This window comes from Myxocyprinus asiaticus, chromosome 47, assembly GCF_019703515.2.
Source record: "Myxocyprinus asiaticus isolate MX2 ecotype Aquarium Trade chromosome 47, UBuf_Myxa_2, whole genome shotgun sequence".
Taxonomy (NCBI): domain Eukaryota; kingdom Metazoa; phylum Chordata; class Actinopteri; order Cypriniformes; family Catostomidae; genus Myxocyprinus; species Myxocyprinus asiaticus.
In genome coordinates, this window is record NC_059390.1 from 16,795,802 (window position 1) to 16,814,325 (window position 18,524).

At 38.8% G+C, this 18,524-nt stretch overlaps 1 protein-coding gene across 11 annotated transcripts in view; it reads left to right on the forward strand.

Moving 5' to 3' along the window:
* LOC127436881 (apoptotic protease-activating factor 1-like) overlaps nucleotides 1-18,524 on the forward strand; it is a 58,484-nt gene that overhangs the window by 15,533 nt on the left and 24,427 nt on the right. For 9 of the 11 annotated variants that reach the window (XR_007896471.1, XR_007896472.1, XR_007896473.1 and 6 more), the window contains 5 exons: nucleotides 2,223-2,348; nucleotides 6,227-6,355; nucleotides 6,649-6,774; nucleotides 7,694-7,819; nucleotides 12,827-12,973. Coding sequence is in view for 5 of the 11 variants with exons in the window: in XM_051691354.1 (XP_051547314.1) it covers nucleotides 2,223-2,348; nucleotides 6,227-6,355; nucleotides 6,649-6,774; nucleotides 7,694-7,819; nucleotides 12,827-12,973 (654 nt within the window). In the remaining 6 variants the exon portion in view is untranslated. Of the gene's footprint in view, nucleotides 1-2,222; nucleotides 2,349-6,226; nucleotides 6,356-6,648; nucleotides 6,775-7,693; nucleotides 7,820-11,931; nucleotides 12,098-12,826; nucleotides 12,974-18,524 lie in introns of those variants that run through there. The other 2 variants (XR_007896475.1, XM_051691361.1) reach the window with 2 other exon arrangements.

Consider the following 18,524-nt stretch of genomic DNA (forward strand, 5'->3'; position numbering starts at 1 on the left):
CAGTAATACAGTTTCCATTATTAAACACCAGAGGGCGGAAAATCGTTATGGCACTGTGCAAGACATGAATGGCACAGAGGAGTCCATCAACACTTGCAGTGAAAGCCTTTACTAGACTTGAAATGAATAACATTAACCAACGCATTTCGGCACGTAGGCCTTCATCAGGGTTAAGATAAAAATACACGAAATTCTCATTTAAAAAACTCTGAAAATGAAAGTAACTTAAACAACCAATCGTATTGGACTCTGGAATTGAATCCCTGCTAATTATTAAGTTACTTTCATTGGCCAGAGTTGTTTTAAATGAGAATGTTGTGTATTTTTATCTTAACCCTGATGAAGGCCTTCATGCCGAAACACGTTGGTTAATGTTATTCATTTTAGTCGTTGTTTTTATCCATGCACTTTGTGAGTGGGTAAAGTAGCGCCATATCTAGTTCTACAACTGTGCAAGACATGGCAAGCTATATAATAACCAATAGCTGGACAACCAAAGCTAGACTTAATGTGAAGGCAGTATGTCAGTAATGGTACATTTCTTACATGTTTTTTTTTTCTTCCCTCAAGCAGAGCCTGCTGTTAGTGTAATGACAACAAAAAAGACAGCTGGAATAAGCAACATCTGTTCTGTGTGTGAATGTGTGTGCGTGTGTGTGTGTGTGTGTGTCTGTGCACGCACAGACAAGAAGAGTGAATGTTAGACAGTTTCTGAAGAACATTGGCTTGAGAACCCTGCAGCTGTTGAACTTGCAGTGTGATTTTGTGCTGGCATTAGGGCTAGAGACAGGTACAGTGTAGGTATGGTAAGCGGTAAGTGTGTTACCGATTGCCTTGTAGAAATGCACTCTTAGCAGTTAGCCATGATTTATTCATTCTAATAAATCAATATGTAAATCAGACTTTCAGAATGGCCACAATTTTTGACGTTTTTCCACACCATTTTTTTTTTTTTATTACTATCCCCTTGTATACTGCAGTATGTGGGTAGAGACAAATGATGTAGAACAATGTCTTCACTTCTGTTGACTGTTGCTGCATCACATCACTGCTCATTTGCATAAAGTTAAACATAAAGTCATTTGTCTCGTCACTGGACACGCCCACATTGCATCGTAAATGGTCACTGTCAATTATTTAGCTTCAAATCATTGCTTTGTAAAATTAAATGACTTCTGGTTGCTTTGATGCTGTAAATTGCTGTCAGTGTTTGCAACCCTTTACACAAATAAGATCAAAGATATTAAATTAATAGTGTTCTTTTGATCCAAATTTGCCCAGAAAACACATGGATTGAACGTCAGTTTAAATATCAATACTGGGTATCAAAAATGTACTATGAAGACTTCAACGCTGACATCATTATATGCATATTCTGTACACTCACACATGTCAGTCATGAGCTCTGAATCTGCATTACACAGCACTCGATGCTGCTTCATGAAGCTCACACAACTTCAGAACACCAGCCCAGAATCTGAAGCCCACAAACATACCTCTAAATTACTCTCCAAAAACACAGCACATGCTCCCATTGCCCCAAGAAGCTTTTGAAGTTTGCGTTTTGAAGCTTTAGATGCAACAGAGAGGGGCCGTAGTCAGTCCTGCCTTCCTGAGGGGGACACTGTTAAAGGGGAGGGGAAGAACTCATCTTTAAAGCAGCTCTTGTAAACAGCCTTTAAAAACACATTTACATAAGAAAGGAGGAGGAATATGGATGTATTAGCTGATGAATTCTGAGATTGTAGCTTTAGATGAGTGTAATGAGAGGTTCAGGCCGATATCTGTAGGTTAATTTGAGGTCAGTGCAGGGTGCTAATATCTGTAGTTTTATAGATATTGTGTTCATTATCGGAAAAAAAGGCTTGTTAATTAATCTCTCTCTGAAGCTTCCTGACCTGATCTGTCAGGCAGGCCTGATTAATCTTATTCAGAGTATGTGATTTGCAAAGTCAAGTGTATCTCAAATTTTTTTCTCTCTCACTGTGTCCTTTGTCTCTCTCTTCTGTTAATTTTTTTGGTCATCTCTAAATACAGAATATATTTTGTTGTTGTTGTTTGGTGTTTGAATTTTCTTTTTCTGTTCTTCCTTCAAATTGAGCTGTATCACTGTTATTTAAATGTTCTTTTGTTTCTTTGTCGTGCTGTTGAATCTCACCTCCCCCCCCCCCCCCTCTTCTCTCTCTCTCTCTCTCTCTCTCTCTCTCTCTCTCGCTCTGCAGGTGATAGAGGTTCCGTCTGGAAACTGTCTAGCGGAGCTCTCGGGTCACACTAGAACAGTTCACCACTGTCAGTTCACTGATGATGGTCAGACCCTCATCACATCCTCAGAGGATTCCACTATTCGGGTAATTCACCTGCATCAGCACCTGTTTCTTAGCACCATGGAGATGAGAGAAAAGTACATGATTTAGACTGTTAAACATGTTTGCCTCAAGTCATTCAAAGCAGTGACTACATTTAAAAACATTCTGTTCAACTTTGATAATACTGTTTATATTAAGTTTTTAGTGTAGTGCACACATCTTGAATGTTATAATTAACTATACTTGTTTATAAAATTAGAAGCAAGATTGAACCTTTAATTGTGTCCTAGTCAGCCACAACGTGCTAAGCATAATTGTTTTGTAGTGTTGTGCTAGGTAGCTCTGCCTACATTTATAATTTTATGGGTTTAAAATCCATCTCCACATAGCTGGTTATGTTAGATAAACTGGAAGTTAGATAAACAGTGTGATGTGCATTAGGGTTAGGGTTTGGTCGGAAACAATGGATGCGTTGGGCAATTTCATATTTTTCTATCTTTTGTATCATGGACCTGTGTCTTCATAAACCAACTAAATGAGTTGTGTTTTCCAAGATTAGCAAAATTATCGCTGTTCTTCATCAACAGTATGCAAAATCCATACCAAGTCAGTTGTACCATCAACATTCACAATTTATTGTGATCAATATCAATTTGTTCTGTAAAGTTTCTCAAATTGACACCCCCAAGTAGGAAAGTTTGGCCTTAAAGAAAATCCAGAATTTCCCACCGGTAATTCCAATTTGGTGGTGGCATTCATGTGTGATGAACTTGTAAATACAATCACTCCAACATGACTTAAATGCACCATTATATCTTATACAGTGCATTCTGAAAGTATCCAGACCCCTTCATTAAAAAAAAAGAAAAGATTTTTGATAACTTTGCAAATGTATTAAAAAGAAAAAATGGAAATATCACATTGACTTAAGTATTTAGACCCTTTGCTATGACACTTGAAATTTAGCTCAGGTGCATCTCATTTCTTTGGATCATCTTTGAGATGTTTCTACACTTTGATTGGAGTCCTCCTGTGGCACAGATCTGGGGAAGGCAAAAAAAAATATAAAAAATTTGGCTGCATTGAAGGTTCCCAAGAGCACAGTAGCCTCCATAATTCTTAAATGGAAGAAGTTTGGAACAACCAGGACTCTTCTTGAGCTGGCTGCCTGGCCAAACTGAGCAATTGGGAAGAAGTGCCTTGGTAAGAGAGGAGACCACGAACCTGATGGTCACTCTGGTTGAGCTCCAGAGATCATATGTGGAGATGGGAGAAACTTGTAGAAAGACGACCATCACTACAACACTCCACCGATCTGGGCTTTATGGTAGAGTGGCCAGACGGAAGCCTCTCCTCAGTGCAAGACACAAAAAAGCACCTAAAGAACTCTCAGACAGTGAGAAACAAGATTCTCTGATCTGAAGAAACGAAGATTGAACTGTTTGGCCTCAATAGTCACAGACTGTGATGACGCGTTTCTGCCTTATTTAGCAGCGTAAATTTAGCAAACTTTTTTATATGATTTTTTTTAAATATTGAGTGTAAGTTTATAACATTATGCTTTGTGTTATGTTACCCTGGAATTAGTAAAAAAAAATAAATAAATAAATTCCCACAGCTTCGAGGGGGTTTCGATTACAGCTGCTGAGAGAGTGACAGTAAATTTGGCATCTTCTCCCATCTGACTGTCTTAATCCACTGCTCTTTTTTTTTTTTCCTACTGGAAAGTCATTCAAATGTAATAGTGGATTTTTTCTTTTACTCTTGGAGCAAATGGGTAAGTGAAAATAATATTTGCTGTGGTCTCCCATTCACCGCTGTCAAAGTTTACTTTGCAATCGTTTACTTCCACGTTCCAAAACTTGGAGTGTGAAAAAGGTCTATTCCAAGCGTCATGTCTGGAAACCAGGCACCGCTCATCACTTGCGCAATACCATCCCAACGGTGAAGCGTGGTGGTAGCATCAAGCTGTGGGGGTGTTTTTCAGCGGCAGGGACTCGGGGGCAGGGTTGAATGAAATCTGAACGCAGCAAAATACAGACATATCCTTAATGAAAACCTGGTCCAGAGCACTCAGGACCCCAGACTGGGCCAAAGGTTCACCATCCAACAGGACAATGACCCTAAGCACACAGCCAAGACGACGCAAGAGTGGCTTAGCGACAGCTCTGTGAATGTCCTTGAGTGGCCCAGTCAGAGCCTGGACTTGAACCCAATCGAACATCTCTGGAGAGACTTGGCTGTCCACCGACAGTCCCCATCCAACCTGACAGAGCTTGAGAGGATCTGCAGAGAAGAATGGCAGAAAATCCCCAAATCCAGGTGTGCAAAGCTTGTCGCATCATACCCAAAAAGACTTGAGGATACTTTTTACTTTTGGGGTATGGAGTGTAGATTGATGTGAAAAAAATAATTTAAAGCATTTTAGCACAAGGCTGCAACATAAAATGTGAAAAATATGAATGGGTCTGAATATTTTCTGAATTCACTGTATGTTCTGATTGGCTCTAATTTTGTCGCACAGCATTTTTAATTCAGGGCAGTAAACATATTTTTATTATTAAAATCATAGTAAGTTGTCATGTCATGCCTAGCTATTTTATCTTATTATTATTATTATTATTATTATTATTATTATTATTATTATTGTATACCTTTTTAATTGTTTTTGGCTGGCTGTGAGGAGAATTGAGGGACTGTTGTCAAGTGATTTGCCGTTGTAATTTAATAATCACTCCATCAGTGCACAAAACTTTTGCTGCAGCTGTTCTCTCAATTTGGGAAGTTTGAGACACTGGTTTTTTACAGGGCTTACAGAGTTGTTTTGTCATTGATGACAAGCTCCTGTAGTTCAGCAGAGCAAGCGTGAGAAAACAGTTTAGTAATTGATTGTTGTGAACAGCTGCATGCACATTAAAATTAGAAACTTCCAAAGGCATTCCAGGTGCATCCAAAACTAAAATAAAGGATTGTAATATTCATGAACGTGACACTTTTGAAAAGATTTATCTAGTCAGATCAGTTTCAGTTATGGAGTGTTTATCAAAAATAGATTCTAAACCTTATAGGTTTTTAATCACTATACCTTTTATAAACTTTTAACCTGGTTTTAATTTAATAAAAATTAGCCATGAAAGCTGGCATGTCAAATCACAAACAAACATCCATGGAGGCCTTTTATGTCTGTAGACCCCTTATAAGGTTTGGCTACTTGGACTTTTGGATCATGAAATGTATGTACCGGCACAATATATTTTCTTATTACATGGGTCCCTGAAATACTCGATTCTGACTGTTCAATGGCGCCATCTAGTAGTCTGATATTCCTGAGGAACAACCGCAAATCTGGGGATTAAGACATATCAGAATTCTCATCCGGGTATCGCAAGTCATCTTTCCTACTTCTTGGATCACTGTGCGATCTCTACAAGTAAGATAATAAAATAATTTAAACTCAAATCAATGTCTCATCAAATCAATCAAATCACTTTTACTGTCACACAACCATATACACAAGTGCAACAGTGGGTGAAAGTCTTGACTGCTATGTTGCTCGGAACTGCACCCGTGACAGTGATGAGACATATACCAATTTACAATAAACATAAGATTTACACAACACAGTTTACATATCTAATATACACATAATTACAACACAATATACAAATAATAATATACAATTTACAGTATACAGTACACACTATAGGATACACATTATGTATTCTATATTGTGTTTATAAATGTTTATTTATTTATTTGGCAAGTAGCCTTGTATTAGTCTGGGTAATGATGATTAAGTGATTTTCACAAAATAAACCCAGACAAGTTGATCAGGACCCCGACTTGAAGCTGACCGTACATTATCCCTTACGTAACGTTTTAGTAGATGGATGTTGAATGCTCTCTGTCTCCCTCTGCAGTTGTGGAAATGGAGGACAGGTGAGTATTTGGTGCTGGAGGGTCATATGGAACCGGTCAGAAAATTCCACCTGTTGAACTCCTCTTCCTCTCCTCATCTGCTCTCTTGGTCGTTTGATGGCACTGTTAAGGTAATGACAGCCTCTGTTTTCATTTCTAGCTGTTGCCTGTAAAAGAAGCTTAAATGTGTAATGCATAATTAGAAGGATGGCGTAAAAACATAATTTAGCTCTGTTCTACGGAAGCGTTCAGTAAAGAACACTGTTATCATGCCAGAGTTTGTCGATCAAGAGATTAATGGCAGTAGATATTTTCCAGCATGAATTGTTTTAGTCAGGGGTTCTGTGTAACAGAATGTTTCAAATTGTGGCACTTCTTGTTCAGCAAATAATTATAAGGTGGGTTTGTTTTCTGACTGTTGCAGATTTGGGATCTAAACAGTGGACAGAGGCTGCAGGACCTGGCATGTCATAATGGAGCTGTCCTGTCATGTGACACATCTTCTGATGGACGGCTCTTTGCCACCGCCTCAGCCGATAGGACTTCAAAGGTCAGAGAAAGAGAAGATACAAAATGAAATCTAAATTAAAACTAACAGACAAAGTGTGAACTTAATTGAAATGACAAATTGAGTATAGAATAGAAATAAAACTAAATTAAAAATCCAAATCTATAATAACCCTGTGACAGATTACTACATCAGATCAATGTCAAATGAAAGGACGTTCCAAAAGCAGGAGATTGAAGTGAGAGCTTTAATGGGGACAGAGGTCGATTGTCTCAGTGACCTCTCCCTGTGTTTAGATCTGGGCTCTAACTGTGCTAACACCTGCTCCTGTTACAGTGAATGTTTGTGTTTACTCTAGGTGTGAGTCTGTGTGAGAGCATTGAGTGTGTTGATATGTCACAAGGGACTTGTGCATATGATCTGGAGTATCTTTACGGATCTTGGAGTGCTCTCATTAATGACGCCATGTACTGCCAAACACTGCCTAATTAACTCAGTGGGCCTTTGTTCTGGCCTCCCACAGATACACACATACACTCATTGTGTCCTCTGTGTGGTATCAGAGGTCAAACTCGAGCCTGTGCATTTGAGAGCATAATGAGGTGAAGATCTCTCACTCCATATGACGTTGCCTCAACCAAGAAGAGCTTTCTAATGAGACGCCTTGTACACGTCTGTCCACCAGAACATCCTACTGACCAACAGAGAGGGAGAATTGAATTTTGAGAGCTGATTAAAAAAATCAGTCATGCCTAATGGACCTGCTTCAATTAATGCCTGATTTTTGACTAAAATTATAAAAGTTTTGAACTGAATGTCAGTGAATGGGACGAACTTGTTCAACAGTGATAGCCTTACAGTAGAGAATGACACCAAACTGAAACACACTCTCTATTTGCCATTTGCTCTTGTTCAGTTTGTGCTGTAAAATGGCCTTTAACTACCTATTTTGTTCACTCAGGTGTGGAGCACTGCCTCATGGGAAATGCTGTTTTTGCTGAAGGGACACAAAGACTGCGTCCGTAGCTGCTGTTTTTCTTGGGACAACAAACGGCTTGCAACGGGCGATGACAATGGAGAAATCAGGGTAAACAGAGACACAAGGAATTTAAGGGGGCATGGCATGAAGAATCAAATTTTCCTTGATCTTTTGACATATAAGAGGTCATTGTACTATAAAAACATACTGTAAGTTTCAGAACTCAAAACTTCCTCCTACTGCAAGATGAGCATTTGTTGAAACCAAGCTGCCATAACGACTCATTCTCTACTTCCTCCACATCGTGATGTCACTGTGGTAGATATTTGCATCTGACCGCCACCACAACAACACATTAATGGCTAATCAAAACAGTGGGCATTTACTGTCAAATCTTAAAGGAGAAGCAGCACCAAAACTGAGTGTTTCTGACAGAGGGTCAAAATGAGGGTGGAAAACACTAATATTTTTATCATGAATATAAGTACCAATTTCTTTCCATAAGAGCAAAATCTGTATTCCCAACATTATTCCAAATTTTTGGCCGCCTGTGTGTGTGTGTGTGTGTGTGTGTGTGTGTGTGTGTATATGTATGTATATACAGTTGTGCTCAAAAGTTTGCATACCCTTGGAGAATTGGAGAAAACATGAGTGAGCAGGCAAAACACATTTCTTTTATTTCTTAAACAAAACATGGCAACAAAGAAAAAAATGAAATGACCCCTGTTCAAAAGTCTGCATACCCCTAGTTCTTAATACTGTGTATTGCCCCCTTTAGCATCGATGACAGCGTGCAGTCTTTTGTAATAGTTGTCTATGAGGCCCCAAATTCTTGCAGGTGGTATAGCTGCCCATTCGTCTTGGCAAAATGCCTCCAGGTCATGCAAAGTCTTTGGTCGTCTTGCATGAACCGCACGTTTGAGATCTCCCCAGAGTGGCTTCATGATATTAAAGTAAGGAGACTGTGATGGCCACTCCAGAACCTTCACCTTTTTCTGCTGTAACCACTGGATGGTCAACTTGGCCTTGTGCTTAGGGTCATTGTCGTGCTGGAAAGTCCAAGAGCGTCCCATGCGCAGCTTTCGTGCAGAAGAATGCAAATTGTCTGGCAGTATTTTCTGATAACATGCTGCATTCATCTTGCCATCAATTTTCACAAGATTCCCTGTGCCTTTAGAGCTCCCAAAACATCAGTGAGCCACCACCATGCTTCACAGTGGGGATGGTATTCTTTTCACTATAGGCCTTGTTGACCCCTCTCCAAACATAGCGCTTATGGTTGTGACCATAAACCTCTATTTTGGTCTCGTCACTCCAAATTACAGTGTACCAGAAACTGTGAGGCGTGTCAAGGTGTTGTCGGGCATATTGTAACCGGGCTTTTTTTGTGGCATTGGCGCAGTAAAGGCTTCTTTCTGGCAACTCGACCATGCAGCTGTTTAAGTATCATCATATTGTGCTCCTTGGAACAACCACACCGTCTTTTTCCAGAGCAGCCTGTATTTCTCCTGTGGTTACCTGTGGGTTTTTCTTTGTATCCCGAACAATTCTTCTGGCAGTTGTGGCTGAAATCTTTCTTGGCTTGGTATCAAGAGATCCCTGAATTTTCCACTCTTAATAAGTGATTGAACAGTACTGACTGGTATTTTCAAGGCTTTGGATATCTTTTTATATCCTTTTCCATCTTTATAAAGTTCCATTACCTTGTTACGCAGGTCTTTTGACAGTTCTTTTCTGCTCCCCATGGCTCAGTATCTAGCCTGCTCAGTGCATCCACGTGAGAATTAACAAACTCATTGACTATTTATACACAGACACTAATTGCAATTTAAAAAGCCACAGGTGTGGGAAATTAACCTTTAATTGCCATTTAAACCTGTGTGTGACACCTTGTGTGTCTGTAACAAGGCCAAACACTCAAGGGTATGTAAACTTTTGATCAGGGCCATTTGGGTGATTTCTGTTATCATTATGATTTAAAAAGGAGCCAAACAACTATGTGATAATAAATGGCTTCATATGATCACTATCCTTAAATAAAAGACATGATCAGTCATATTTTCAAAATCAATGCCAAAATTTCACAATTTCTGCCAGGGTATGCAAACTTTTGAGCACAACTGTATATTAGTTGTAGCCAAAATATTGGCACACTTGGTAAATATGAGCAAAGGAGGCTGTGAAAAATGTTTTTATTGTTTATCCTTTTGATCTTTCATTCAAAATATTCACAATAATCTATCCTCTAATGGATATCAAACAATTGCAAACAAATATTTTTGTCAAATATATGTGTGGCACAATTATTGGCACCCTTTTATTCAGTACTTTGTGCAACCTCCCTTTGCCAAGATAACAGCTCTGTGTCTTCTCCTATAATGCCTAATTAGGTTGGAGAACACATGGCAAGGGATCTGACACCATTCCTCCATACAGAATCTTTCAGATACTTCAAATTCCGAGGTCCATGTTGGTGGACTCTCCTCTTCAGTTCACCCCACAGGTTTTCTATGAGGTTCAGGTCAAGGACTGGGATGGCCATGGCAGAACTTTGATTTTGTGGACAGTGAACCATTTTTTGTGTTGATTTTGAAGTTTGTTTTGGATCATTGTCCTGCTAGAAGATCCAACCACAGCTCATTTTAAGCTTTCTGGCAGAGGCAGTCAGGTTTTTTTAATTTTTTAATCTGTTGGTATTTGATAGAGTCCATGATGCCATGTATCCGAACAAGATGTCCAGGACCTCTGGCATAAAACAGCCCCACAACGTTAAAAATCTACCACCATATTTAACTGTGGGCATGGGGTACTTTTCCATATGGCTACCTCTCTGAGTGCGCCAAACCCATCTCTGGTGTTTGCTGCCAAAAAGCTCTATTTTTTTATTATCTGACCATAGAACCCAGTCCTATTAGAAGTTCCAGTAGTGTCTGGCAAACTGAAGACACTTGAGTTTGTTGTTGGATGAGAGCAGAGGCTTTTTTCTTGAAACCCTCCCAAACAACTTGTGATGTAGGTGACTTCTGATTGTAGTTTGAAGACTTTCTGACCCCAAGACCCAAATAATTTCTGTAATTCTCCAGCTGTGATCCTTGGAGAATTTTTGGCCACTCACCATCCTCCTCACAGTGCGTGGAGACAATATAGACACACGTCCTCTTCCAGGCCAGTTCGTAATATCTCCAGTTGATTGGAACTTCTTAATTATTGCCCTGATGGTGGAAATGGGCATTTTCAATGCTTTAGCTATTTTCTTATAGCCACTTCCCATTTTGTGAAGCTCAACAACATTTTGCAGCACATCATACTATATTCTTTGGTCTTACCCATTGTGATGGATGACTAAGTGAATTTGGCCTGTGTTACCTCATATTTATACCCATGTGAAAAAGGAAGTCATGGCTAAACAGCTTCATGTTCCTAGTCTCACCCAATTGTACTAAAAAGTTTAAAATATGAATGGGAAGGTACTTCAGATATATTTTACTCATAAGAATTTCTAGGGGTGCCAGTAATTGTAGCAAACTTGTTTTGGAGAAAAATATTTAATTATGAGGTCACCCCCTCCCCCCCAAGTCATCTTTGCTCATATTTACCAAGGGTGCCAATATTTTTGGCCACAACTGTATATATGCATGTGTATATATAAAGGCATGTCATGACACCTTGAATGGCTAATAGTTAATAGATTTTCAGCCAACGCAGGGACCCTCAATATAAAAAAACTAGATTTGCACGCTGTCACTTTTTAGATTTACTTATTTAAAAAAAAAGATAACATGATTACATTTATATAATGCTTTACAATTAATTTCATATGAGGGGCTGTTCAAGTTAGAGGCAGTGCAACGAATGGAACAGAACACAGGTATCTCGAGATCTTTTAAAAGGTGATGTTCTTTTTAACACTGCATCTTAAAAATGTACATGCAAGAGTTGCTTACAAAAAGAAACATGTCTAAAGAAATGTAAAATTTAGTACCGTAAAATTTCTATAAACACTCGGAGCACAGACAAATCAAAGGACAACACAGTGCAAGTACACTAGACAACAACAAAATGACATAGACAGCAAAAGCAACATGGAGAACAAATAGAGCTGTTTAAATAAAAAAAGAATAAAAGATAAGAGAGAGCAGACAGAGGAAAATTTACTTCTTGAAATCATAATCCCCATAACTCTGCGTTTGTTTTCCTATCTTCCCCTGCTTCCTCTCCAGTAAAACGCACCTGTCGTCTCATCCAAACTGTCTCTGTCTGAGCTTCTCCTGCTGTGAGACAGGCCCAATGCTCAGAAGTGTAAAGAAGCAAGATCTACCTCATCAATTAAAGATGCTGCTCAGAGAGAGAAAGAGGGAAACAGAGAAAGCAAGAGAACCACAAAAAGTGAGAGAAAGGCACACTATGCTGTGATGTTATAATTCATGGCCTGTTGTGCTGTTTTTCAAAGCTTAATCCTCCTATTATTTAACTCAGCGACAGAGAAACAGTGTTATTAATCAGGCTTTAATGCCTGTAAGTCAACAGATAAATGTATATTTACATTCGTAAAGTCTTATTTTAGCTTCTCACAATAAATGTGTGATCAGTTGACTTGATAAAAGGGGTCATATCATACATTTTTAATAATTGCCATCCCTGAGGTCCTCCTATAATGTTACTCAAGGTTCTTTTGCACCAAAACAGTCATCATTTTGTTTTTCACCATTTTCCACCATCTTCTGGCTTTGTGTAATTGAAAGGTCCATTTTTGCTGCTGTGCCTTTTAAGAAATGGCAACTTCACATTTGAAATAACTGTTTAAACATGGATGATTATGCAATATGTACTGTATTCATGTTTTTGCTGCCAGACTAGTTTGGAAATAGTCATTTATGCAGTTTAGTTTAATCTGTTTGCCCTGGTGAGGACTTTTCTGTTTTGAAAGTAACCAGATGTGTCTACAGTACATCAAATGCTTTTATCTAAATTTTTTATCAAGGAAAATTTGATTCCACATGCTATATGATCCCTTTAGTACTTTTTTGAATCTACTTTGTACTGTTCAGTATGACTGTAAATGTATTAATAATTCATTGCGTACTGATCTAATGTTGTGTTATTTGTGTCTTTTAGCTGTGGAGCATGTTGGATGGCGCTCTCCTGAAGATTTGTTCCCGGGACACTAAAGACTCCATGGATTCTTTCCACGGCGGATGGGTGACTGATCTGCATTTCTCCCCGGATAACAGAGTACTCGTTTCTACGGGAGGATACATCAAGGTACACACACACACACACACACACACACACACACACACACACACACACACGCGTTATATATGATCAGGCAGACGTTTGCCCAATCACTCATATGACAGAGTCAAATTATCATGTCAGGAATGGAGCGAGACTAACTTCCATCAACAATGTCACTTATTGTCCATCATTCATGGGGATTTCTTTATTAATGTACTCGGAGCTGTCTGGGCATTGTGTAAATGTCAGAGGCCTAATGATGTTTCATCATGCATCAATCCGTCAGTATATTAAATGTGTCTGTCAGGCTACTCGTATGCTACTAACCTCTGGAGCTGCTTGAGCATGAGTGTGTGATGGATCCATCAGAGACTTGATAATAAGCTCTGATTGATCACTGGCTGTCCTCTCTTAGGATGCTGCTGTCTGTAAAATCAGATGATAAATTAATCCCAGCCATCGATCATCATCAGACCGAATCAAACCTGCTCTAAATCTGTTGTGAGCATACAAAGAAAGGAGAAGCTGGAGTTGGAAAGGTGCTTTGTGGTTGATTATTTATGACTGAATTGTTTCTTGCATTAAATGCATAAACGAGAGTGAATCTGTGGGATCAGCTTAATCTCAAAAGCTAAACAGCTAGCTTTTGTCTGGTACGGATATTCATATTCCATTATCATGGATATATTATCATATTCCAAGTCTTCTGAAGGCATTCGATCAACTTGAATAATGAATAGACCGTAATTTGTGTCATTATTCACTCTCAAATCAAATCATTGATCAGCTCTTCAATACAGAGCTCAAGTCAAATACTGTAAGGTGAAGTGTCAGTAACATCAAACCTCACTGATTCTTGTGTGTCTTGTGACCAAATGTCATGACACAAGAGCCAATGAAGTTTTATTGTTTTTGTTGTGTTGCCATATTGGGTCTGTGCTCTGTTTACATGAGTTTACAATGATGTGATTTTCTAGTGAATAATGATTTAAATTGAGATCTTTTCATCATCAAAGTGATCATCTGGCTTCAAAAGACTTGGTATATGACGCACGAGTCACATGGACTACTTCTATACACTTCTGGGTGCTTTTTTTCACTATCAACTGCTGTTGTATGGAAATCCGCGATTGTGACATTCTTTAAAATATAAACTTTTGTGTTCTGCAGAATAAAGTCATTTGGGTTTGGAACGACATGATGGTGAATAAATGATGACAGAATTTACATTTTAGGGTGTACTATTCCTTTTAATGAAAAATTAGGTCGTCTAACTCTGAAATCAGAGCTGCTTCTCTGAGGTACCATACACAATGTGTGTTTTGCAGAAGAAAGTAAGTAATGGGTTTGGAATGCCATGAGGATGTGTAAATCAATTTCAACTGGAGGAAATTATATGAATTGACATACACACACACACACACACACACACACAAATACAAAAAACTGATATTAGAATCTATAGTATCAATGCAAAATCTTGAGAAAAGGAATTGCAATAAATCATTGTATTATTGCATCATGAATAGCGCAAGCTTGTGTATGGTTCGCAACATTTTTTAGGTACATCCCGTTCTTCCCTGTTCTCCAAATTATTTTCTTGTCCAGTCCATTATTGTATAAATAAAAAGTGGTAAAATATGCTAAAATAAAATAAAAACACTAAAATTAGTCTATTGTCACGATTTAGAGGTACAGCTGCTAGACTTTATTCACTCCATAAAACTCCCGGTTATAACCTGTCATTCAGACAGGAGGAAGAGGAAGAGGGTCGTATACTGTATATCGCCATGGTTGAGCTTGTTCAGCATGGCAGCTCTCCGAGGTGATCTGCCTCTCTGCCGCTGTCATCAGCTCTCTCTTTGATGTCTACGTTCCACCATTTGTCATTGACATGTTTCTGTTTGCATCGAGCCCTCAGCCATGCTTGTTCTTTGACACATTATGCTGTTCAGCCTACCTGGTTACCAAAACAACATTGAATTTGACTGGCCTGCTACCATCCACATTCATCTGCAGCTATTCAATACCATTTTTGTTTTGATCTTTCACTTAGGGATCTTTGACCGTTTGGTTTGTTTCTAAGGCTGGCAACGATTAAATTAGTATTTGACATTGTCCTTTTTTGGGACCCATGTCCTGATGTCCTACCTGATGTAATATTAATCTGTCATGTTTGTGAGGGTTCTGTCATCTCTGTCTCCACGTCTGTCCTCATTAAGACAGCAGGACATGTCCTGTCTCCGGTCCAACCCATTTTTATTGACTGAGGACAACTCAGCAGGGTGCCCTCTCTTTTTTACCATTCCCTTGGCTTTCCTTTCTCCTTCAGTTTTGCTTTCAGTCAGTATGTCGGCTTCAGTCTGTCTTTATTTGTCTGTACACCTTGGTAGACATTCTTTACACCTTGGTAGTAAAGAATGATGTGACGCATCAACCTGGCAATCCATTGAAGAAATGTATTGCCAGGTTGACGTGTCACATCATTCTTTACTAGTGTTAGAGGCTTATATACCATATGGCACAAATTATATTTTTGATATATATTTAATGTATATTTATTTTAAGTATGTTTAAATATTTTAGATTACACTTAAAAAAATATATATTTTAGCCTATTTTTAAGATTTATGTATTTCGTTTTAAAATAAAATTCCATTAAATTGAATTGTGTAGTTTAACAAAATTGTATTAACACCTTAAAATATATATTAATTAACTTTCAACTGTGCTGTTTAGAACATATTTACTATATGTTTCAAATCAGTCTTGGACAGAAGAATATATTTTGCCATTTGGGAGGAGTGTGAGCAAGTGTGTTCATGTGTGTACGTGTTCAATGCCCTAAATGCATTTTTGACTTTCACTCTGTGAGGTAAATGTTTTCGGTGTGTGTGTGTGTGTGTGTGTGTGTGTGTGTGAGTGATTTATAACAGCTTCTGTCTCCATCCCTGTGTCATTTAGCTTTCACTCATAAAAGACAAATGGTTATTGTAGCTGTATGTATGTGTGAGTGACAGTGTTCCTCTGCACGAGACAAATATTTCATGGAGGAGAGGAGAAACGGATGAGGAGGTTAGCCAGTATGTTCGTCCTCTGGAGGTTTGCGCTTGTGGTTTGGAGACTCATTGTAATTCACACACATTAGCTCGAGGGCATCCAGACCTTCACCTCCACCAAACACAATGCTTCTATCACAACACTTTATTGTTGACAACATTCGGCTACAAATGAGAGACTCTTTATTTGTCTGTTTCTACTGTCAGATAACAGTGAGAAAATAAGCTGTTTGATTCAATTTTATAGCTGTAGCTACTCTTGGGCCATGGGTCTCAGTAGAGGGGATTTGGTCGTGCTTTTTGGTCTTGTCTGCTAAGTTCTTCAAAAAATGTCTGAGGTGTTTGTGAATGTAATTCCACCAGGGAGATGGACTTAAGTTCACCTCCCACTGTCACAATAATGTTTAAGCACAGACTCAAGAGTTTAAACCATCCACAAGACAAAGAGTGACTAAAAGAGGAAAAACTGGGAAACTGGAGGGAGAGATTTGGAAAGATTTCAAATTGTTGTGGAATATACACCGATCAGCCACAACATTACAATCACCTGCCTAATATTGTGTAGGTCCCCCTCATGCCGCCAAAACTGTTCGAACCAGTCTGGCCCAACAATCATCCATGCGATTGTCTAATCAGCCAATCGTGTGGCTGCAGTGCATAAAGTCATGCAGATACGGGTCAGGAGCTTCAGTTAATGTTCACATCAACCATCAGAATGGGGAAAAAATTTGATCTCAGCGGTTTGGACCATGGCATGATTGTTTGTGCCAGATGGGCTGTTTGAGTATTTCTGTAACTGCTGATCTCTGCTATTCTGAGATGCGGGTTGGCGCTGTTTTGGCAGCACAAGGGGGACCTACACAATATTAGGCAGGTGGTTTTAATGTTGTGGCTGATCGGTGTATGCAACTATTAAAGGAATAGTTCACAATGAACATTGCCACCATTTACTCACTCACGATGTTAAAATCTTAAAGACTTCCTTTTTTTTTTTTTTTTTTGTCATGCAAGAAATTCCTATCTATTTAAACAGGGGAAGACCGAAATCTTAAAACCTGTTTGCTAAGCTTACGTTTCAATAGAACATATCAAATTACCACTACAATCTGACAACACTAGCATAATAAATTTTCCTACCTCAAATTATTATGCTAAAAAGCTGTATTTTTTTATGCTGGTCCAGCTATTGTGCATGCACTTAAACAAAAAGGTGAATGGCTCTTTTAACTGAATGATGTGACTTCCTTTGTCACTAATATTTAGTAGAATGTCCAAGCTGCTCTTTTCAGTACAAAAGTAGTTGGTGACCATTGGCTTTCAAGCTCAAAAACGGACAAAAAAGCACCATAAAAGTAGTTCATGTGACTCGTGCCCTATATTCCAAGCGTTTTGAAGCCATACAATAGATTTGTGTGAGGAACCAATGGAAATTTAAGTTATAAGTGGTTCAAGCGGCATGAGAGTCAACAAAGGATGACATAATTTTCTTTGTCTTTTTTTGGATGAACTATCCCTCACTATTAATATCTTTTCGGCCTGTCTTTGCATGCACACGCCCCTCCTAACTCACGTCCTTGTATACTTGATGTCCTGCATTCCAGTTTTGTACAAAGGGGAGATGTTTGACTTTGAGAGAAATTGCTTTTGTCAGTCTTTGGCCATTGAGAAGACAACCTTGAGTTCAGATGAACCTTTAACAAATTCACACACACAGTACCTCATAAAAACTATCTTTGAAACCTGAGCTCTGTCGAGTGAGAGAACACATTGAGTAAACCCAGCAGAGATTTACAAAGGAATAGAGGGAGAAAGAGAGTTAAGGATTTCGAAGCCCACGAGTTGTCAGGATTTTTATTTCCCATAATGACTCAACTCTGGCTTTATCAATTTGATAGTGATCTGAATGGTGACCCACACACTAGTGCCATGGCTCAGTGGTTTGGTCATGACTCCTGGCAGATAACCTGTTGGAGTGTTTTCACACAGGAAAGATCCTATGGAGGGTTGACAGCGCAGTATACACTCAATTTCACATAACACACACACACACACACACTCACTGCGGGTACACGCTTTTAGTGGATCTCTCTGTAGAGATAACGGATGACAGGCACAGACCACAGACAATGAGTATAGGAGGAAGGGAAAGATGGAAAAGGCAAAGACAAATAGATTGTAGAAAATAAAGAGAAGGAATTGTCTCTACATCAATATTTCAGCCTTTGGAACCTAAAATGAATAATTTAGCCTAGAATTACAAGTTGGGTTCTCCTAGTCTCCTCCCCTGCCCCTGGTTTGTAAGAGTGTGTGTGTGTGTGTGTGTGTGTGTGTGTGTGTGTGTGTGTGTGTAGTTATTTAGATATATGATGTTGTTCTTATATAATCTGACCTGTAGTAAAAGGAGCACTTGGGCAGTCCAGACTTCTATGAAAACTGAAATAGATGTCATACACACTTCGTTTTTCACTCCTGAAATATGTAGACACAGTCACAATCAAAAACGCAGATAAAAAGGA